Source organism: Bactrocera dorsalis, chromosome 3 (assembly GCF_023373825.1).
Source record: "Bactrocera dorsalis isolate Fly_Bdor chromosome 3, ASM2337382v1, whole genome shotgun sequence".
NCBI classification, from domain to species: Eukaryota; Metazoa; Arthropoda; class Insecta; order Diptera; family Tephritidae; genus Bactrocera; species Bactrocera dorsalis.
In genome coordinates, this window is record NC_064305.1 from 80,999,613 (window position 1) to 81,023,228 (window position 23,616).

Below are 23,616 nucleotides of genomic sequence, written 5' to 3' on the forward strand. Positions count from 1 at the left end.
TTAATGGTTTTGTCAGTTTTATTAGTTCTAATCAATCGAATCTCATATTATCGATTTTAATTTGTTTAGGAAAAAGTTAAACCAAAAATCATATAGATATAAAAAAAAACATTTAAGCGAACGTTATAAATTATAAATAACAAAAAAAATCCAAATTTGTAATGAATTACTAAATGATATGCCCCCTTAAGCTCACTACTTGCAATAAAACACGAGTTCATTCAGATCGTGATAATTCAACCATTTGTTTATTTAATTTTTTGTTCATATCCATGTGTACCTTAACTTTATTCTCATATAACTTTACCACAGCTAGTAACTATTAGAAACTATTCAAAGGGCAAGGAAAGTATATACAAATATATGTGTACACAAAACTTATGTGGTTGTTAAATGTTGGTTTAACCTCCTAACAATTTTTTTGGACAGCGAACAACTTACTTCTACATAATTATAAAATAAACTGGTAATAAATATAAAGTACATTACTGAATATAGTGTGAGTATGACTTTGGGATAAATATACAAACATGCAGGCAACACAATAACAACCTTTAATTATAATATTATCATTGTGACATAATAAACAGTGTACTTAGTTGTCATTGTGTAGGCTTTGCTTAGTAAAATATATAAATATATTATTGATCTATTAAAAATATAAATTAAATAATTATATAATGATACTTTTAGTTTATCGTTTTGTATACAGACAGTAACTTTGAAGATTTCATTTTTTGATAGTCGCTATAATATAATAGTGCTAATAGTAATGATTACAGTTGATGAATACTGAAGCGAGTATAAGTATAATACACATTCTGTGGATATGTACGTATACGTACCTACAAATGCAAGGAATATGAAAAGGAAATATGCGTTGATAAAATATGAATTATGAAGAATAAAACGCATAAAACTAGTGGAACTTAAAATATAGTACAAAAGTTTCTAACAACAATTTGTTTAAAAACCATTTACAGAAAATATAAAGCATATAAAGGTAAATCATATACATAAGATGCATTATGCAGATAAAAAATTATAAATATATGTAAATAGGACCTAAATCATAATTATTGTACAATCTATAGTTTTCTACAAATATCTTTACAATTTCGATACATAACTGTAGGTACAACAGTTTTGATTTGATTTTTTATATGTATTTGTTTCTAATCGCTAATACTTTACAATTAAAGATAAATTTTCCTTTACTTTTGCATGCTTTAACGTTGGAAATAACTTTATTATATACTATGAATACATAAATGAATTTTTAATTTTTTTTTATTAATTATATAAACTTTTCTGTATGCTTTGACTTTATTAACATATGCATTCCTTTGAATTAATTTACTTCTGTAAGCAGTACTAAAACATTTTTTTTATAATAATGAAGTATGTGATACTAGGCTGCAAAAGTCATACCAACTTGTATTTATATTGAGGACTTGCAATACGTGTTAACTCCTCCTGTTTTGTTAAGCAATGAAATTATTTTTTTTATCATTTTTATTACAATTATACATTTTTTTTCTTGCTATGGCAGCACAATAATATTAGACACTCTGCAGACAAGCTTATACATTTCTTTGATAACAGCGACAATGTACAATAAGAATCAACATGAATGCTAACAGATGCAATAAATTTGCTTTTTAGTATCTTTAAACATTTATTTCAAAATTCTTTGTTGACACGTTTAAATATTGGTTGAATGTTTCTTATAAACTTGCACGACTTTTATATTCTAACATTTCACATATAATGTAAATATTTACGAAATAAAATTGCGAATATGAATACTGCAAGATTCTTGCTGATAAACTGAATGAGTTTTTAATACATGATTTTCAGTATGTCGATATGTTTTGAGTCTAAAATTTATTGGATCATCGAGCATTATTTTTTCTAATTCCTCGTAAATACGAATTTTTATTTAACTTCAATTAAAAAATTTAACCAATTTGAAAAATATATAACTAATTCAACTATTTCAAATTCGCTCTTAGGCATTCTTTCGTAAGACAAAATTAAATGTGTAAAACGCATGAATAAATAGCCGCACATATATTCAATTATCAACACTTGCATCGTGGAAGTTTTAATAGGTATTTTATATTTTATAGCTGTAAACGCTATCGCAACTAATGCATTCCTTATTGCATCATGAATAAATCTATGAGTATATATTTATTATTATTAGCATATCACCAGGACAATAGTATATAAAGCAAATGGTAGTAGTAGCATTTTCTTTATCATCTAGCAAAGAAATATTTAAAGTTTTTCACTGTTTCCATATTACATTTAGTATAAAGTTATAATACGTTTTGGTCTGTGCGTCATTATTACTTAGGTTTACCGCAATTTGCTTTTCCTTTCGCTTCACTTTTACACTGAGTAAGTCGTTGGGATAATGCGTGGCATTCCTTTGCGATATATTATTCATCGCTATCTTTGTATACCTATTATATAACCATTTAATCAGGTAGCATATGCACAAAACTAACTGGAAACATGCCATGCCGTGAGGGATCACCCTCAATCACACCTTCCATCCAATTTTCATCATCTGTGCGTTCATTGAGCACGATTAATATTTCTCCTTCCTTGAATTCTAGCTCATCATCATTATCAGCAGCGCAATCATACAAAGCGCGACAGCGACGGTGTCCATTCTGTTTGTTAGAGAGATATGAAATATATCAAGTTTATAATGCCCAAAATACTACATACATAATTGAATTTGCCACCACCGCTGTTGCTTGAGCCGCTCTTTAATTGATTGTCTGGCGAAGAACTAATACGATCATTATCACTTGACAGATTAGAGTCGGCGGAGTTATCTAAGCCACCTCCGCTACTGCCACTGCCACCACGCCCGTTGCCATCAGCACCGCCATGCCCACCGCCAACACCGGAGGAATCTAAATCGGTATGCCAGGGCTCGTAATCACTATAGTTCATTGATTGGTTGATAAGCTGTGTCAATAAACATAGGTAAAAAGTTAGTTACTTGAAACTCATTTTTGCTTTAAAACACAATATTTAGTAGAAACAAAGCATATCCTTCAAGCTGAATGAGTTTAAGAGTTTAGCGATGAATTACTTTCGCACTGTATTTATTGCATCGCAAGCTGAGCAAAAGTTTGCGTTTTTATTGTTATTATTAATGGCATTAGAGAGGCGCTTTCAAGAAGACAAAACTTTATCAAAAATATACACAAATTTTAAAAAGAACAACAAAAGAACAGACATACAGATTAATTAAAACAAATGGTGAACTCTTTACCGTCTCTTCACTTGGTTGGGATATTCTCAAGAGATTTGTTATTTTGCGCTGTAAATTGATTATAATTTTTAATTCAGTAAATTTTACAGCAGATTTTAAAATATTTCTGTTTAGTAAATTTTTATAATGAATTTTTATGATATGTACCATTTGAAGTTTTAAATGCTTTTTTTTAATGTTAATGACGATGCTCCGAATGTTTGGTTTCTCTAATGCAAACAATACTTATACACAATGTAAATTGTTTTTTTTTCGACAATATAGATATTTTATATTTTAACAATAACGTTATTTCACGTAAAAAATCTTACAGGTGTTCTCCGGACGAATATTTTTTAGTTTTTAAAGTACACAAATGTGCTAAGAATTTATTCTCAATAAACATAGTTTCTTACCTTTCTGGGTGGCGCAATGGGTCCTGTATCCTCCAGCGAACAAATACTCTCATTTGATTGCCCATTAGAAATATCACGTTCTATGATAAATCGTATAAGTATTTGTTTAACTTTCTTGAATAAAGTACATACCTTGTGGCGGTCCTGGCGGTGGAATTTTCGGACGTGTTAAAGCAGATTTGTCAACGTGCTTCAGTTGAGGAATTTCACCCGCAGGCGGTAGTACCAATTTTGCGCCAGCCAAGTGGATGTTGCGATTCACAGATTCACCGCTAGGCGAACGTTTGTGACCGAATGTTGTGAGAACTGGTATCATATTACCACCACCTCCACTACTGCCATTCGGATCTTGGGATACAACTTGTGTCTTATCATAGCGATCGTAAAAACTATGCATGGCACCATGACTGCCACTGATACGGGGGCTGCTATCCACTGAACGCAAATGCGGCAGTGTACCATATACCACATCCATCGACTGATTTTTATGATTTAGATTTCGTAAATCAGTTGTATCAAAATTTTGAGAATGTCGCGGTGGATGAGGCAATGTGCCATACATAGAATTAGTCGTTGTTGTATTAGCAGTTGATGTCAGACCAGGCGGTGGAGCCGGTGCTGTGCGCTTTTTTAGTGAATTCATATTTGCTATGTATATAATTAAACACAAATTATATATAACTTTGATAAATTCTTTATAGGTTTTCATTACCTGCAGATGTTGACTTACGAGCGCCTGGTATGTGCACCAGCTCACTGCTGGCAATGCTTCTAGAAATTCGTCCACTTTGACTTGAAGCAGAACTCGGACTGGAACCGCCACCACCTCCAGCGTTGGTGCAACCACGTCCAACGCTATCAATAACGGCACCACCACTTAAATACTGACCCATTGCTACATGCTGCTTTGGCGAAGTGCCCGCCGATTGTGGATAGGCGGGTACACCGGACGGTAACGTGAACTGTCGACTTGGGCAGTTGGCAATTGGACTAGAACTGCTTTGTATTGAATCACAAGTTGAGGAACGAGATCGCAACACCGGCGAATCGCCGCCAGCAAAGCTAGGTGGACGTGAACGCGATTTCTATGTAAACGAAAGTGGAAATATAAAATAAGTGGTTTTCTTTATATATTTCAGCTCAATTTTATGTTTACCCGCTCATCAACCATTGTGTCATCATCAGAGAAATCGGTAGATCCATCTTCGTTTGGTAAATTCCAATCTGTGTTGATGTGATCAAAGGCGCTCTTTTCGCGCCGCATGGCACACTCAATCTGTACCAAAGTAAAAAATAAAAATAAATAAAACATAAATTTGATTTCGATTGAAATACCAACCAACTCTTTGCAGGCATTATGACCCATTTCTTTGGCAATGTCGAGTGGTGTTTTATTTTGAGAATTCCGCAGCTCGTAATCGGCACCAGAACGTAACAACAATTTCATGCATTCACGACGATCGTGTAGTGCACACAAATGTAATGCGGTATTCTTGCCGATCGCATCAATAATACTTGGCGGATTGGTGGACTTATTCAGACCCTTTGGTGGCATATTCTGTATAAGAAAATCGACAATGTGCAACGTGGAACCCATCATTTCACGCAACACAGCCAAATGCAATGCTGTCTCGCCCGCATCTGACGATGGCAGGCAACATGTAAGGTCAGCGCCTTCAGCCCAGACCTGCAACAGTTGACTAATATCCGCATTGACAATGGCTTGTTCGAGATCACAACGCAGTTCATTGTCGTCCGCACACGTGCGCATCACATAACGTTTTGCAACATATTTCGCGCGTATGAAATCATAACGCTCTTCCCTAAAAAACAAGTAAAATACATATTTAAAATAAAAACCTTTGTTTGATAGTAAACACCTACATTGTACTATCTGGTGTGAGTTTACCCTTCCCCAACGTGGCTTCCATTATGTCATTTAGTGTACTATTACCCATGGCGCGCGCAATCAATAGATTTGCTGTGGTCAAATTGTCTAATGTGAGGCTTTGTATACGGGAATGGTGTACACCTAGATCACGATGCACACCCGAGCATTGTATGCAAACGAGTATGCCGAAATTTAAACTGATCCAGGTGACATCATTCCGGGAACCACAATCGCAACACTGATCATTGCCGGGTAGCATTTGGACGTATCTGAAAATTAATAATGTTTAAAAATAATTCCGCATAAAGTTTCAATAACGCAAATGTACCGTATAACAGTCTTTTGAAGTTCCACTAGACTTGGACTCATTTGCGGATTTGCATGCTGGAATGCTTTAGCTAAAGCCTTCTCTTTGCAGTTAGCCAGAACTGCCATCCAGGCTTTTTGGTCTGCCTCGTCTTCAGCTTGAAAATGGTATGGACGATTGTCTAAAATAAAACAACAAATATAAATGAAAGGTACTTCTTCGTTGCTATTTATATTTCATACTCTATAACAAACAGGTTTGCGATTTGTTAATTCAAATTAGATTCTCAATTTTTAATTCTGCCACCGAAAACAAAATGTTTAAATTTTTAATTCCGATTTTAAATTATTGATCCCTAGATGAAATATTAATCAACTAGGATATTTAAAATTAAATTTTTTAAAAATATTTGGGATTCGAAATTTCGAAATTACTAATTTAATTGGGATTTTCGTAATTACAAAAAAAATTATGTTGATTAAATTCTTATTTGCAAATAATATACTATTTATTATTTGCAAACCTGATAATAATAATAATAAGAAGTAATTAATTAACCTATTACTTAAGAGCACTTACAACTGATTAGATCAAAGCCGCGCTTGTCATCTGGTACGGGCTTAATTTGGCATGTCAATAGATTGACGCGTGTTGGCGGCTTCGACTCATCCGCATGGCAAATGTCCAGAAAACCGTCAGCTGTTACACGACAACGTCGCTTCTGCCAGACTCGTCGCACTTTGCCTTCACTCTTTTTCAACAGATGCCCTGAGCGTGTCACACCGTGATGCTTATCGCCCTGCAATTGGTGCAACGAATAACCACCAGCATTAGCGGCACCCTTCTCCGGCGGCGCATTATCCGCTCGCTCAAAATCGGGCGTACTGCGCAATAGTGTTCGCAAATCCAGTAAACTGCGTCGATCTTCATCTTGCTTTTGCTTGATCAATTGCAGTTTCTCGCTTAAATCGCTAATGTACGTGCCAAAGTGTTCGATCGTTTGTAAGCCATCCTTGAAGTAACTAGCGGAGAGTTTTTATGGAAAAAATACAAAAAATTTGTAACGATAAAAATCAAATGAATTAACAATTGAAACGAATTAGTATGCAAAACACAAGCGCATGCGCGTTACTCAGCACACAAAATACATATTTGACTGTACATAAATTACAATTGACTTACTTATTTAGCGCGTGATAATACTCGATGAAATGCTGCAGCAGCTCTATACCAGTTTTTGTTTTAATTTCCTTATATTTCAATAAATACTGCAAGGTGGTCGACACAAAGCAATACGATACGATGGCAATAAAAAGGAATCATCAAAACAATATAAAAATAAAAATACACAACCAATTAGAAATGTGAAAAAATGCTTACACGAGCTAGCGAACGCATACACTTACCTCACACGTTTGTAACTGGTAGAGACGTCGTTCCTTTTCCATTTCATCTGCAACGACAGCTGCATCGATTTCGGTACGCACCATGCCTGCCTCTTTGGCTTGCGCCTTTTTCTCTTTTTCGATTTTTATGAATTTCGCTTCGTAATCCTTTGCGGCCTTGTCGAAAGGTCGTTTCATGTCGCCCTTCACACCACGCAGCTCGCTCTTTAGCATTGAATCCACCGGAAACATGATGATGTTATTGATGTTTTGCATCTGTACATCAAAAGTAAAACGGAAACAGCAAGAACCGATTAAGCGAATTATTAAAGCAAATGAATAAATTCGCGTTTTTTTGGAAACCTACCAGGGTTTTCATTAAAGCGCTAAGCTCCTTTGTGACGACGGAGAACTTGAGAAATGCAGCACCGATATCCGGCTCATCTTGATCAATCACCTTGCCGCCAAGCCGCTCCAAAGCGCCCACCAGAAACATTTCATTGTCCACATGTGCTGTGTTAGAAATAAAATATTTGAATATGATGAATGGCGGACACTTCAAATGACAGCTGCAATATACTTACTGTTTCCGGAATTGTGTATCGCTTTCACGGCTTTCTTCAATTTTGTTAGACCTTCTCGATCGAATTCAAGACGCTGTAAATAATAATTGTAAAGTTTTCTAAGTAACATAAGCCAAAAGTAAAATTGTTTGTCAATGTTTTTCTATATATTATAGTTACATATAATTATATTTAGAACTGTTCTTAATTTTTAGTACTTCATATAAAGTGTAGAAAATAAATAGACAGAGTAAGGTAGGGCTCAGTTCGGGTGCAACCGAACATTTTATACTCTTGCAACTTGCAAGAATCAATACCAAGGAAATACTTTAAGGTGTAAAACGTCAACCAGACGATCGAAATCCAAGCAATTTATAAATGCACATACTATATATAACTCATACACTAACCTAAAATACACCAACCGAAAATAATTGTATGTAGTATATGGGAGTCGGAGTTGTATCCACCCGATTTAACCTATTTTTACCAATACCACATACTATTAACATGTCACATAGTAAAAAAATTGCCCCAGGGTTTCATATGGTACCTCACATACAAACACCAATCATATGAAGTAAAGTCAGCCGGATGTTCGAAAATCCTGATATTTGTTATATGGAAGCCAAGTCAAGTTTTCGCCCAATTATATGGGGGCTCGTGGAAGTATTGACCCGATTCAACCCATTTTTGATACATACAGATACTATTATCAGGAAAGGGTTCTCTCTAAATTTTTATTGTTTATCCGACACATTGACCGATATTTTCGGTCAATAGTCAACTATAGATACTGGGGTCCACATATTCGGTTCCTAGGGTATTGAACAGTTTTCGTTGGATTTGGACAATTTTTGATCGTAAGGTAGCATACGCGAAAGGCATTATTCGTGCAAAGTTTTATCCCGTTATATTAATTTCTTCTTGATTTTTGTACCGAAAAGTGAAAAAAAAACAAGTGGAATTTAAAATTGTGCTATATGAGAAGTTAGCGCGGTTGTAGTCCGATTTCGCTCTTTTTCACATTGTGACATAAGATGAAGAAGAATGTGAGAAGAATGGTGCGTACCAAATTTAGTCGAAAACGGTAGCTCGGGTACCGAGATATGTGATTTTTTATCCCGCCCTTCTCATACCATCCCTGTTAGTTATGGTACTTATACGTTTTTGGTTAATGGCGTTTTGTGGGCGTGACAGTGGTTCGATTACACCTTTCTACGAACTCATCCTTACTTTTTCCTCCTTCATTTTCATTTTTACTCAAGTTACAGCGTGCACGGACGGACGGACTTACTACTTACTCTACTTTATCACGAACATACATTAGTATTCGAATGTCACAAAGCATTCAGTATGAGTCGTGAAGTCTTCGACAACTTTCATCATACGAGTCGTTCATCCAACTCTATTAATGACGATAACAGCAAAATCGTCATACTGTTATCAGAGAAATAGCAGATGATCTCAGTATCTCTGATCGATCGACTCAATAGATTGGGTAATGTCCTGAGTGTAAAACGTGTTAATACCAGACTTGTACGAAAATACCTGAATCCTACCTGACAAAACCTATGTCGAGTAGAGATCGCTTAGAGATGCTTAACAAAAAAATAACGCACATCTTTGCTTGAGTATTGTCACATCTTGTTGCTGCAATGGTGATCAAATTTATTACATTTAAATGCGATTTAATTTGATTTTGCATTTTATAAAATATTTAAGTGAAAACAATTGTACGGAACTGAGCAATATGAATGGTCGACCCGACGATGGCCTGCAACCGATTCGAAAACGATACAAGGTCGTCTCAGTTATTAAACTTAATAACCCATTTATTTGTGCACTCAGAATAAGTAAAACAAAAACTAAATTTGTTCATTTTTAATTTACGTGAACGAGTCAGTGGCTCACCCATTCCATCTTGCGTGCATATGCACTTATTTCGTATGTACAAGTATGTATATTTGTATGTGTGTGTAGGAATGCACATAATACTTAATTGTAAACACATTTTTCTTTCCTTGCTTGACATACCAATACATACATGCACCTATATTGCGCATACTACTGTTGTGTTATTATTTATCAGAAGCAGTCATAAATAACAAATAAATTATATACGAAAACGTTGATGTTAATCGAATAAAAGTACATATGTAGTACGGCTCCACTCAACCACTTTGATTACGCTTTAATAGAAACAAATAAAATACTACACATGGTATGTATGAGTAGTATATAAAAGTCTTATATCATATGCCATATATATATATGTATTCTCTATTTAAGGAAGCAACTACGAAAGTAGTCCTCCATAGTGAGCGGTTATTAGTTCAGTATTTCGAGAAGATACATATTACTATGAGCAAGAAATAGTAAGACTTTGTTCATAATTTTAAAATTCTCAATTTAATCTTCAAAATCTACATACATATATATCTTCCTTGGCCCCAACAGTTGTTAAAGACAATTTCCGGAATAGCCTTCAATATGCGTAGCAATATTCGCTCAATGTCTTCAATTGACTCTAAACGTTTTCGCTTAAGTTTTGCTGAATAGCCAGAAGTCATACGGAGCGCAATCAGGAGAATACGGTGGTTGCGGCACTATATTTTTAGTCAAAAATTCGCGAAGAATCAATGATGAATGCGACGGTGCATTATCGTGGTGAAAAATCCAAGAGTTGTCCATAATTTCGTCGTCTTCTTACGAATAGTTTCGCGCAAATGACGCATAACACTCAAATAGTACTCCTTATTGAAAGTTTGGCTGGTCGGAAGAAGTTCGAAAGCCACCAATCGATAATCGAAGAAAACTGTCAACATAACCTAGATTTTTAACCTGTTTTGACGTGGTTTTTTTTTCGGTTTCAGATCACCTTTGCCTCGAGCCGATTGATCATATGTTTCCTGTAGTAATTCATGCAAGTCTCATCCTCGGTAATATTGTTTCATGACGTCCGGGTTGTCGAAAAGCATTATTTCAAAGACGTTAACGCGACGCTGTTTTTCGAAAAAGTGATTTTTAAATCAGTCGTTAAAGTTCACTTTCCTTAGGTCCAAATGATCTCGGTTTTCACTGATCCTTCCGATATTCCAACGATGCCAATAAGATCTCTGACTTTTAATTGCCAATCCTCAAGCACAAATTCCTTTATTTTATTGACTTGTTGATCAACAGTTGATGTTAATGGCCGCCTATTTTTTGCTCACAGCAGTATGTATATCGGGTCTCGTATATCTCGTATATATGTACGTTTCAAGTCTAGTCTCTCCAAAAAGGAGTTAAACCTAACAACCGAGTGTAGAAATGTCCTCTTTTGTTTCGTAGAAAATTCAAATACATTTTATAACCCATTGACATTGGTCTGAATCTTTTAAAAGAACACAGAATCCGAACAACACGCGCAAATCAAATTGATACAATTTTTTTCCTACATTGGTGTAAACTTTTTTATGATCGTGCGAAGTTTGATCTACACATTTCTTGCGAAGCCGTTTGTTTACAATGCAAAATCTTTGTCAGACGATTTTTACTATGAAAAAAGATCAACAACGAGTTTGCTTGAAATTTTGGGTATCCAATGGAGTTACATCCTGATCAAAAGGAGAAGGTCCTGAAATCTTGCTTCATGCGAATCGTCCATCTACCGTTGTTAATGACATCGAAAATGTTAAAAAACAGCGCTTGAAAATTGTCGTTTTGGCACTCGTACTACTAAGAGACCTTCTTCTTCTTCATTATTGGCGTAGACACCGCTTACACTATTACAGTCTAGTTAACAACAGCGTGCCAGTCGTTGCGCCGATTGGAAATTCCTAGCGAAGCCAGGCCCTTCTCCACCTGGAGTGGAGGTCTTCCTCTTTATCTGCTTCTCCGGCAGGTATACTATATACTTTCAGAACTGGAGTGTTTTCGTCTATACGCACGACATGATCTAGCCAGCGCAGCCGCTGTCTCTTAATTCGATGAACTAGGTCAATGTCGTCGTATATCTCATACAGCTCATCGTTCCATCGAATGCGATATTCGCCGTGGCCAACGGACCATAAATCATTCGCAGAACCTTTTTCTCGAAAACTCGTAACGTTGACTCATCAAATGTTGTCATCGTCCATGCCTCTGCACCATATAGCAGGACGGGAATAATGAGTGACTTATGGAGTTTGGTTTTGTTCGTTGCTATTCAGTCCAAAGTAGCACCTGTTGCCAAAAGTTATTATGTGTTGGATTTCGAGGCTGACATTGCTGTTGCGGTTAATGCAAGACTTTATTCTTTAAGAAAACGACTTCGAGTTGAGGAAGCCCAGAGTTTTTATGGAAAAATGATACTTAACAATGTGGCTAAGAACATACATCAAACGCATCATTACTGGTGACGAGACTTAGGTTTATTTTGAAGTCGAAACTGTGCAATTACATATCTAGCGAATGGCCCTCCAAAATTAACTGAAAGCAAAATTGCCAAAATAAACTGAATTCAACGAAGCCTTCTCAACCGTTGACTTTTTTTGCCGATTGTATGGAAAATTAGTACATTTGCAATGGTTCGGGAATCGTTTTCGAAGGCGATAATAGAGGAATGTATTTAAAAATATATATACTTGTATTTAAACTCTAATTAAACTTTTAGTTCAATTTTAATCAATACAAAATATAACACAAATTTAAAAACACGCAAAGTTGAAATTTGTTAAATTGACTCGGGATGTGATATGTTGTGGTATTGAACTTTGTTTTTTTTTGGCATGATATGTATACATATGTATATCCGTTGGTCACTGACCAAATCATTCAGAGTTAAAATTAACACTTTCCAAACGACATACAGGCATGTCACGCTGCTAAGAATGTGCATTCGTGGACGCAAGTACAATCGTATATCTATGTATGTAAGTGCATGTATGTACAAGGTATAAGTGTGATAATACCATTTGTAAAGATAGCTGCGTGTGCGTATACAATATAGATTGTATGTGTATGTACGTTTGTTCTGGCTTTGCCGATATTATTATTTACTGTGCCCAAAAAATAAGGTGACATTTGAATTTAAACTGCGCGCGTCGAAGGATTTGGAGAATTATTTTTTTTTTAGGTTGGTAGTACTGTCAGTCACATTTATGTCAAATTTCATGTCAAAATATTCATTAGTGTTTGAGATACGCCTCGTTTTGTGAGCTGCTAAAAGTGAGTTTTTCGTTTTTTGCGATGTCGAAATTTGTTGAGCAAAGAATTTGCAATAAATTTTGTTTACGGAATCAATTTTCTGCTGCGGATACGTTGAGGATGGTGCAGAAAGCCTTTGGTGATGAGGCTATGTCTAAAAAAAATGTTTACAAGTGGTATAGTGAGTTCCAAGCCGGCCGTGAACGTGTCGAAGGCGAAGAACGTCCAGGGCGACCATCAACCTCAACCGACGAAGCTCACGTTCAACAAATCAAAGATTTGGTGTTGAAAAACCGTCGATTAACAATTAGAGACCTTGCTGATGAAGTTGGCATATCGAAAGGCTCAGCCAATACCATTTTGAAGGATGTTTTGGGCCTCAAGCGCGTCAAATCTCGACTGGTACCGAAAACATTGAATTTTTTGGAAAAAAAAGCGTCGCGTTGAAGTGTGTGAAACGATGCTTTCCGACTACCAGTGTCATGAAACGCATTATAACTGGCGATGAGACTTGGATCTATGCTTACGACCCCGAAACAACCGACCAATCGGGCGAATATCGTGCCAAAAGAGAGCCGAGACCAAAAAAATCGCGCCAAAGTCGCTCAAAAATCAAGGTCATGTTGACTGTCAAACAGTCAACAAGGAATATTATTTGAATGTTATGCGCCGTTTGCGTAACGCTATCCGCCTAAAAAGGTCGGAATTGTGGGAAGAAAATTCTTGGTTTTTACACCACGATAATGCACCATCCCATACTGCCCTCGTAATTCGTGATCATTTCGCCAAAAACTCAACCCATATCGTTCCGCAACCACCGTATTCACCTGATCTGGCGCCGTGCGACTTCTGGCTGTTCACCAAGCTCAAAAGACCGCTCCGGGGACACCGTTTTTATACGATAGAGGAGATTCAAGCCGCAACGAAGACGGAACTGAAGGTCATCCCGGAAAGTGACTACAAGCAGTTTTTCGAAGATTGGAAAATCCGTTGGCATAAGTGCATTGCATCGGGAGGGGATTACTTTGAAGGGGATGAAATTGATTTGGAAGAATAAATAAAGAATTTTCAAAATAAATACAATGTCACCTTATTTTTTGGGCACAGTATATGTACATTATATGCACAAAAGTTGTATACGTTTTCTTTCGGCATTTCAAAAATTCCAATTCTATGTCTCATAATGGCACTGTTCTAAATTTGAAACGTTAGATTGGTTCATGACATTTACTTTTTGAAGATAATTTCAATGATTTGCAAGCGTTGCTCGTTAGTAAGTCTATTCATGATGAAATGTCAAAGCATACTGAGCATCTTTCTCTTTGACACCATGTCTGAAATCCCACGTGATCTGTCAAATACTAATGCATGAAAATCCTAACCTCAAAAAAATCACCCGTTATTTCAACTTTACTGATAAACAAACCAAAGCCATTAAAATTTTTACTATACATATGTATGTATAACGTTTGGTTTTGATATGTTCTAAACTCGTTTACATACATATCTATTTGAGAATTTAGTAATAAAAATACATATAAAACCAAAAAATTACATGCAACATTACGGTCGCTTTGTCCTCAACGTTGCGCAAACTTATTACTTTACGTCCCTCAATCATATATCCGCCCAATTTTTAGTGGAAACAAAGGCTACTAACTCCTCCCCGGAAATAACGCATATTTGACAAAATATGGGAACTTACACGCACACATACTTATAATATTTGTATATGATAACGCATATAAATATGTAAATATATAGATACTTATTCACACTTGCGGTCAATAAAAAGGCACCACTAAATATAATTAAAATAAGATCACATGGGCAATTTGTTCACAAAATTAGAATTTTAGGGCCATTTATATTGGTTTGTACACATAGTGTAAATTGGTTATACACAAATTTTTTCTCGAAAAACTTAATTTTCTTTACTACTCATTTATACTGGAACCTCTCACTACCTGAACGGCGCTCGCAAAGCAAATGTTGTGAGCTTAGCAAATTAACTTTGCTTTTGCCAGACCATATATTCTGTTGCCAATCATTTTGATCCCAATTTAACCTAATTTTGTTTGGGTGTCTTCCATATTAACACACATCTCTAAGCCAACGACGTATGTATGCTTGCCAGACTTAAATCCAATTTTCCAAATCCCGCTCTAATAGAAAGTACAATTTTAAAACGGTCGCTTGAACTTATCCGCCACACTAAAAGGTCTGTTCTCCCAGCTGACTTTCGAGGACGTTCTGATCCCTGTTTAAGCCAAAACATCACTATTTTCTTGTTTCTTGGAAAAGACGAACCATAGCCAATTTTAGCTGTTATTTTTCGAGAAGATCACATTTCTCTCATCTAGAGCCAATTTGCGAATTTTTTGGTAACGCGTTAATTTCTTCTGATTATTTGGATTTTAGATGTGCAAAATCTATCGAATTACACAATCAAGACAGAAATATAACTGAATAGTGTTTAACCCAATAAACTCCAGAAAAATAGTTCATTTCTCAACACCTACTAGATCTAGTATTAATATTTTCTATTGTATAGTTATATATATATAACTAGCTGAAGACAGTCTATAAAAGTGGTGGTACGTTTTTATTGACCGCAAGTGTAATATATGTATGTATATGTACACATAAGATTCAATATTACATTTATTAAGGAATGTCGCAACATGCGATGGATTGACAGATCTGGATTAATTGGCATTTTCATGATGTCACAAATATTGGCACGGATTTTGTGAACAATCAGCTAATATTGTATTTTTATGGCAACAAACCGAATCATCAATCACTTTTCTTGCACGGAAGAAACTACGAGCGACATCGCACTTTAAATACAAAAACATAACATAACGTTAAATAACTAAAATATTTTGCAAATATTTATAATATCGCACAAAACATTTGCAACTGAAATACAATCATGAAAATTATGTCGATTACACATTTTAATTTTATTTTAAATATTTGATGTTGATAGAGATAAAACAAAACCAATTTACTAAAATTTCACGGTTTATTTCTTTAATACAAACAAAAAAAACGTTATAACATCTATATTGAGTACAACAAAACAATTGCAACTCAAAGAAAACGGAACATTATTTTATATTAAACAAAAGGCAAACTCATTACTCTCAATAACTACTTTGCATCGTCGCCGCATTGAAGCTGTAAGGTTATCCACTATCCTTTGGGGTATATTTGTCCATGCCTCGAGGACTCTTTAGAAAAACTGATCAGCAGTTGAAACATTAATGCGATCAATTCTTTTTCTACAATTTCCCATAAATTTTCTATAAGGTTAAGATCTGGAGATTGTAGGGCCACTCCATTACATCCAATTTATTCCTCTGGAACCATTATTTTAGGAACATTGCCGTATGCTTGAGGTCGTTATCCTATTGGAAGGCCTACTTAACATAGCCACTACGTTTGACTGTTTTTAGACAATACAATTTTTTAAGATATTAGTTTCGTGGGTGTCGAACGTAAAATATTTATATTTGAACTCATCACTGAAAAGTAGCGTTTTTCACTTGCTTGACATTCTATATGATCTTCAGCAAGCTGCAATCGTCTCAGTAACTGTCTAAGTCAGCATCATTCAGAAGAAGAGCGACCGCTCTTGAGCAGATTGGTAGCCAAATCTCCTTTTCCAATTGTGGAAAGCTATAAACTGAAAAGTTTCTTGTACATTGCGATGTCAGTTTTTTCATCGGTTTTTTGGTCGACCTTCACCATGCACTACTGCGTTAGTTTTATTCCTAATATAGTTCTTATTATTCGTGAGATTGGAGACTTATGAATTTTGTACTTCAGAGAATTTTTTTTTTAGAAGTTCAGTTATTATAGTCATTAATAACTCTCAGCGATTCACCAAATTTATTTGTAGACATTCCTTTCCTTGTTAAAGTTTTAAAATGAAAACGTGTTTTCGTAAAAGAAATCAACGAAGAAATTATGCTCAGTACATGGTTCAATTAATACAAACTTAAGGGGAGCCCTTGGTCAAAACCCACTTTTTCAATTTATAAAAACTTTTAGAATTTTACAATATTTTTGGAATTTTCTTAGTTTAACTAGAAGATAAGTTATTAACAAATCAAATGAATATCGAAAAATTTGCGGATGGTGTTTAAATATATAGTTAAATTACTTTCAAATATAACCGGTATAAACGTTTCAAAATATGTAACTAAGAAGCAAAAAGCAAAACAAATGGCATCGTAAGAAAAAAAAAATTGAGCACTACGTTCTACTTGCAAATGTTTTGTCCGATACTGTACGTATGTTCGTTCTCTCAGTGTTCTATAATTAGCAATAATTTAGTGAAATATGAATCCATTTGTTGCGGCAGACACTTGTCGAAAAGCAAGTCACAACAGACACAAAAATACTAATATATGTATATACAAATGTATATTATTTTTTTATGTTCTAACACATAAGTATGTACATACGAATGTTTAAAACCTAAGGTAATCTGAGGTGTTTGTAAACAAAACTTTCTCTTGGGTGCTTATCATCAATTACAATAGCAAACAACAGGTGCATTCCCTGATCGATATACAAGGTGCGTTCCAAAGTAAACAGGACTTAAAAAAACAACAGAACAAATGTTTTTTTCGGCAAAATCAATTCATTTTATTCAAAATAGTCTCCTTCTGCTTCAATACAGCTTTTTGCATGGTCCAAAAGCCATCCGAGGCCATACCGGCAAACGAGCTAAAATACTCGTTCGACAGGTATGGCCGCCAGTATGCCGGTGTAAGCCTTTTGAATGGCCTCTACGTCTGCATAAAGCTTTCCTTTCATGGGCAAAAGCATTTTTCCGAAAAGGAAGTCGCACGGTGCCATTCCAGGTGAATATGGGGAGTGATTAATGGTTAAAATGTGATTTTTGGTCAAATAATCGGTCACAAACGTCGATCGATGAGAGCAATTTTAGGTCGTCAGTTAATTTGAGCGGAGCAAGCCGTAACTGATCTTTATATTTTAATTATTCAACATGCAGCGTTATCTATTTGCATTATAAAGTTATATTCATCCACCTAACTACATGTCAAACGTATGACAGATGTTAATGTGGCTGTAATAATAAAATAATACTAATAAATAAAAAATTTTGTGTTAAATTTGAAAAAAATTTGCCAAGACAGACTAGTTTGAGTTTTTGAAAAAACTGATTTTCTCATCAACCATTTGCCAATGTGACTATTTTCTATTTCCAAAACTGTAAACTAACTAAAAGAACTATTTTATGATGATATCCCAGAAATTCAAGCGAGCGTAACGGAGGTGCAGAATCGAAAATAGGAATTATAAATATTTGCGAGTTAGATTGCATATGCATATGTACGTGGTGGGTAAGAGATCGAAAATGTACAATTTATTTAATCTGACCAAAAATACCGTAAGTAAGTGAAAAATGTTTTCATTTCATTGAAGTACGTACATATTTACTTACGCAGCTAATTAGTTAATATTACATACTTACATACTGTACTTGAGGTATGCGTTTTTAATGTATGGTATTGCATTTTTCTTTGGTGATGAGTAATCACCATTTCGTAATATTCACTTACAAATTATACGAAACAAACACATATTATTGAAGTTGGGGTGCATATTTGCTTGTTTTTCATGGTTAGTTTTATTAGATTTTATAAAAAAAATGCGTCCCCGTAATCTATTGATAAAACCATTCTTGGCATTATTTATGCAGGCCTCTGCCATAAGAAAAATAAATGAAGCCAAAACCTCCTGTTAGTGCATTGAAAATTCTAAAGTCTGATGATATAAGTACATATTCCATAACTATATATTAAAAGCTGACTCGAACATTTAGCATAGTCAACTCGGCAGTATTCCTCAAAATTAATTTAATAATGTTTGCTGACGCTACAAATAATCAATAAAATTATATTTTTAACACGATTTTTTTTTAGATCATTTATGATCAAATCTAAATATTAACTAACAAATTTCTCCGATTTATTATGGCTTTTACACTTCCATTCATATCTACTAACAAATAATCAGTGTTAACTTATGTATATATGTATGTATGTACATATTTTACAAAGGAACCAAAAGAAATAAAGAAGGTAATAATATCCCAATGGCAGGAAATAAATAAACTTTATTAGTTTTTCGCGTATAATTCCTTACTGTATTGGAGGTTGTTGTTGTCGTTTTAGCGGGTACCTAGTCCCCGGTAGGATGGTAAGGATTAGCTAAGTTGTCGTCGACGTCATCTAACGTACGCCCAAGAAACGTGCTGTTTCTATGGGATCGGACCCAAGGGAGAGGGATGGTAGACGAGTGGGGTTGGTGTGGCGCGGTAGCTGCTGCGATCACCTTGCGGAATCGATATTCGCCAACGGTTACGTCCATAGGAATGGGTAAAGCGGAGAAGGTGTTTTCAGTAAATTCTGTGAAGCCGACCCAGTTAGCTTTGTTAACGAAAGTACGGTTGTCCGCCGAAACAAAATCGGGAGCTATACCCTGAAATTCTAGAGTAGTATCCCTGTGGTCGATGTCTCCAACAACATTGACCAATATTTTCGAACAAAAGTCAACTATAGGTACTGTGGTCTACACATTCGGTACCTAGGGTCTTGAACAGTTTTGGTTGGAATTGAACAATTTTTTTCATAAGGTGGCATACACTAAAGACATTATTCCGTGACAATGCCACATACCAAATTTTGTCGGCCAAATCGGTCAGACGGGTCCCGAGATAGCGGATTTCAATCCAATTTTTACCCCCGTCCCTATAAAGCCTTGTCATTCCATCCCGGCAGCAAATTTTTGAGTTTCTGGCACATTTAGTTATTGATTTATTGCGCTTTTAGTAGTTTTAAACAGTACCGTTATATGGGGAGTGATTTCGATTAGTTTTAGGTACAACCGTTAGGTGAACAAAACTATAATGCTCTGTAGCAAATGGTTACAAGAGTATAAAAGCTAATGTGTAGAACCGAACTAGTGAAGTATTAGTGGATATAAAAGTTAAAAATATATTTATAAAATTCGTTATAAATCAAAGAAGCACGCACTTTGAATTGTTGAATTTCTGCACTTAAAATGTAAATATCTCAATAAATATAATTCAGCGGCAACTAGGTATGTATGTATGTATATATACGTACGTAAAGCACAGCACTTGACATATTGTATAGGTAAATACATACATGCAAATATTTTTCATGTCTACCGTGCATACAATATAAATTCTAACATAATTTTAGAAATGAATAGGATTTGATTAGACTATGTTGTAGCGAAAACATTAATCTATATTCTTCTCTCCTTCTATATCACATTATTTGCATATTCTTTCAAAAAATGTATTATCATAAATTCTATTGTCCTCTAAGTCTGGCTGGCTTTCACAGTTAGGATTTTAATCATTGGTATTAGCTATAAAATTACAACACAAAGAATGAAAATCGACATCATGTTATTTTTAATTTTCTAAACAAAAGTTTATACCTCTATTGTAGAGACGCCTATGTAGTAGTTTAGAGTTTAATATAACGGATTTGGTAAAATATTTCATACAAAAAGTAAGGAAGACCTACATAAGTTCGGGTATAACCGAACACTTCATACTCTTGCAACTTGCATCGATTAAAGCAAGGGAAGACCTTCAGGTTTTCACCCACCCGATCTTTTTCATCCTAAGAACAAATATACACCGTTAAAAGAAAAATTCGCCCTCTGAATTTTATTAACTAACATATTGGCTGATGCATACAGTATAAAGAAACCCGGAAATTCAAAAATCTTTATATATGCATATTAAGTACATATACATATGCTACACAGAGATACTATTATTAGAAAAAAATTCTCTCCAATTTTCAAATACACATACATATATCTCCCACATTGACTTATATTTCGGTAAAAAATCAACTATAGGTACTGAGGCCTTGAACAGTTTTTATTGGATTTGAACAATTTTTGGCCGTTAGTTGGCCATTGATTTGTTCCCGGGCATGAAATATGGGGCTGTATTATCCAGGATCTGCGCCCGTCAAAGCTTCTATTCGTAAGTGTTTTGCTAAATTTTGTACAAGCCATCTAAACTACGAATAGCAAACATCTAACTGTTGAAACGAACAAAAAGGTAGGAAAATGCAACAGTGTGTTGGCAGAGTTTTTGCGTTTAGTTTTGGGATGTGTTTTGAATATTAAAATGGAAAAACCATAAACAACTGCAATAAAACTACTACGCGTTTTTGATTTCATTAGAATTGTGCAGCCTCTCTAAGGGAATTTTTACATCGGGCATACTAGGAATAGTCTTTTCATATAATTACGATTTCAAACCACTACGTGTGTTGACTGCGTGGATCGTAGGTAGAAATGAAGTGTTTGATTAACATTCTTTTTCGGTAGTACAATAAGCTCAAAAAACTAATAACTATCATCTGTGGATAATCGTTGTTTTTGTCCGTCAATACTTTTGCAATAATATCAGTTAAAAAACAGTAATTGAAAAACACCATCAGCTATTGCATATTTCGAAAAAGAATATGTGTACCTACATACATATATTTATATACATATGTATGTATGTCAAATGAAGTTCATGCCATGTAGGTTTGTAAGTATGTAGTAAGTAATATTTTCAAAGACGTTGAATTCAAATGTTCATAAGTACATCCAAATACATATTTCAGTATTACATATGGAGTTACGACTATGCAAATTGTTTCAAAAGGCATGCGAAAACCTATTCAATAAATACTATCATCAGCCAACGCTGGCACAGGTTATATTTAGAATGATCGAAAATCTACATAAAACAATTATTTTGTCTAATGTACATATGCATGTATATATAGTATATACTTTTCGTAGGACACTTTCTTAGGGATAAAAAAACACAATTATTTTTAAATCTTAGCGCAAATCTTACCTCCTCTAGTACAGCCATAGTTTGACGACAATCAGGCATCCTAGATGCAAATGTTGATGTTGTTGGAGAATTATAATCATCGCGAGTTTCCTCCACAAACTCTGCAATACCAATTAACGCTGCTGGCGGCATTTTCAGTCACTCAACTTTTGAATTTTAACAATAAAATTTGTATATACTTGCGCTGGAAATTTGCAAGTTTTAGCAACAGTTGAAAATAAATTTGCTTCCACATTCACCTAAGCGCCAACTATTGGTGCTAAAATTTTTTATACATACTATGTAGGTGTGTAGGTATAATAGTAGAACAATTTTTCTCAATGAAAAAAATTGTAAAATCTATTATTTACATATATGAACATTAACATAACATCAGCAAAAATATAGAAGCATCACAAAAGTTAGTTTAGCTACTTTTATTATCCTTTTAAAATAATCATAAAATTGTATTTGTACACCTTTTCAGAACTAGCAACTTTTTTCAGTATTCAAATCTGCAGGCATGTAGGTAACTATTGATGTATATATAATATTTACACTTTTATATATCGCTTAATATCATTATTTATTTTCATATTTTCACAAATTGATATATCTGCTCAATGCAGAAATTCTTTAGTGCTTTAACAACATTGTATGCATCATTTCACGACTTTATTTCGCATTTCGCAAACTCCTTCTTCAATTATCCTTTGCAGTCCCAAACTGTTTCACATATAAAAAGGAATAGAGAAAATTGAATAGCGTCGCAGTAGTTAACACCCATTTTCACTCGTTCTCCTCTTCTCCACAAGTCTCATCTGTACATATTTTATTTTTTTCAGTAGCATTTGGGTTGTGGAAGTTTTAATCAAGAGGGTATTTCTAAACTTATCACATTATGCACGCTATATCCTAAACGCTTTAAATCGGACGTCACTGCTAGTGCCACTTCAACCTTCAAAATCAATGATCACTGTTAATATTTTTCTCTAGGTTTTCAATTCTTTTGCACTACTATTCCTACTTTGTTTTGCTATTTCTACCTATTTCGTGTGCTTTTGCAAACGTCGACAAACAAAATCGTATCTGTGCATTTCTCCGTCTCATTTATGATGGCATTTCAGCTCTTAGATCATATATCCCAACAATCACTTTGACATTATTGAATTTACCCGTTCCAGTGCTTCAACAAATCACTCACTGATGCCCGCACATTTTTACAATTGTTTAATTTCCACTTTTCCTTTATAATTTAAGAAAAATTATATATTTTTAAGCATCATTTGCAGTTTATTGATGAAATATATAATTTGTTCGACCACTTTACTGGCGAACACGATAGCTGACATAGAATGGACGAAACTTGTAAAAATTAATAAAAAGGAAACTCCAAGAAAAAGATGACAAATTTTCGATTAATTCCAATTGTATATTCAGAGAAATCGAAATAACGTATAGACTACACTATTGGATTGCAATATTTCCTTTATAACTGAATTATATCAATTCAAAAAATTTTCAAATCAAAATAATGATTACTTAATTTTAATACAATTCATTTATTAAAACTTTACTAGATAGCACCATGAGTTAATCAATCCGGTAATATATTTTAATATGTATATAACTATAATATAATATACTTAAAGCTTTTGGAATAAAATAACAATTAATTC

General features: G+C 34.5%; 1 protein-coding gene across 6 annotated transcripts; it reads right to left on the reverse strand.

Annotated features, from left to right (window-relative positions):
• Positions 1-220: 220 nt before the first annotated feature.
• LOC105229989 (arfGAP with SH3 domain, ANK repeat and PH domain-containing protein) lies at positions 221-23,324 on the reverse strand. 6 transcript variants are annotated; one of them, XM_019991668.3, is made up of 17 exons: positions 23,113-23,310; positions 21,959-22,142; positions 7,861-7,933; positions 7,644-7,789; positions 7,298-7,552; positions 7,074-7,159; positions 6,471-6,913; positions 5,913-6,072; positions 5,578-5,853; positions 5,033-5,516; positions 4,850-4,969; positions 4,406-4,778; positions 3,826-4,341; positions 3,694-3,773; positions 3,299-3,346; positions 2,743-2,988; positions 221-2,684 (listed from the first exon to the last, which is right to left on the reverse strand). In XM_019991668.3, exons 2-17 carry the CDS (start codon positions 22,088-22,090, stop codon positions 2,487-2,489), a joined length of 3,636 nt encoding a protein of 1,211 aa, XP_019847227.1. In that variant the 5' UTR covers positions 22,091-22,142; positions 23,113-23,310; the 3' UTR covers positions 221-2,486. The 6 variants fall into 6 exon arrangements, with proteins under 6 accessions (XP_019847227.1, XP_011208831.1, XP_011208829.1 ...); XM_011210529.4 differs by having other exon boundaries at positions 21,959-22,208; XM_011210527.4 differs by having other exon boundaries at positions 21,959-22,217.
• Positions 23,325-23,616: the final 292 nt, after the last annotated feature.

Excerpts from the sequence above, each read along its gene's own strand:
- LOC105229989 (XM_019991668.3), bottom strand. The coding sequence starts at position 22,090 with ATGCCGCCAGCAGCGTTAATTGGTATTGCAGAGTTTGTGGAGGAAACT. Across the intron at positions 4,970-5,032 it reads ATAATGCCTGCAAAGAGTTG|ATTGAGTGTGCCATGCGGCG; the intron begins GTTGGTATTTCA and ends ACTTTGGTACAG. Across the intron at positions 4,779-4,849 it reads ACACAATGGTTGATGAGCGG|AAATCGCGTTCACGTCCACC; the intron begins GTAAACATAAAA and ends TCGTTTACATAG.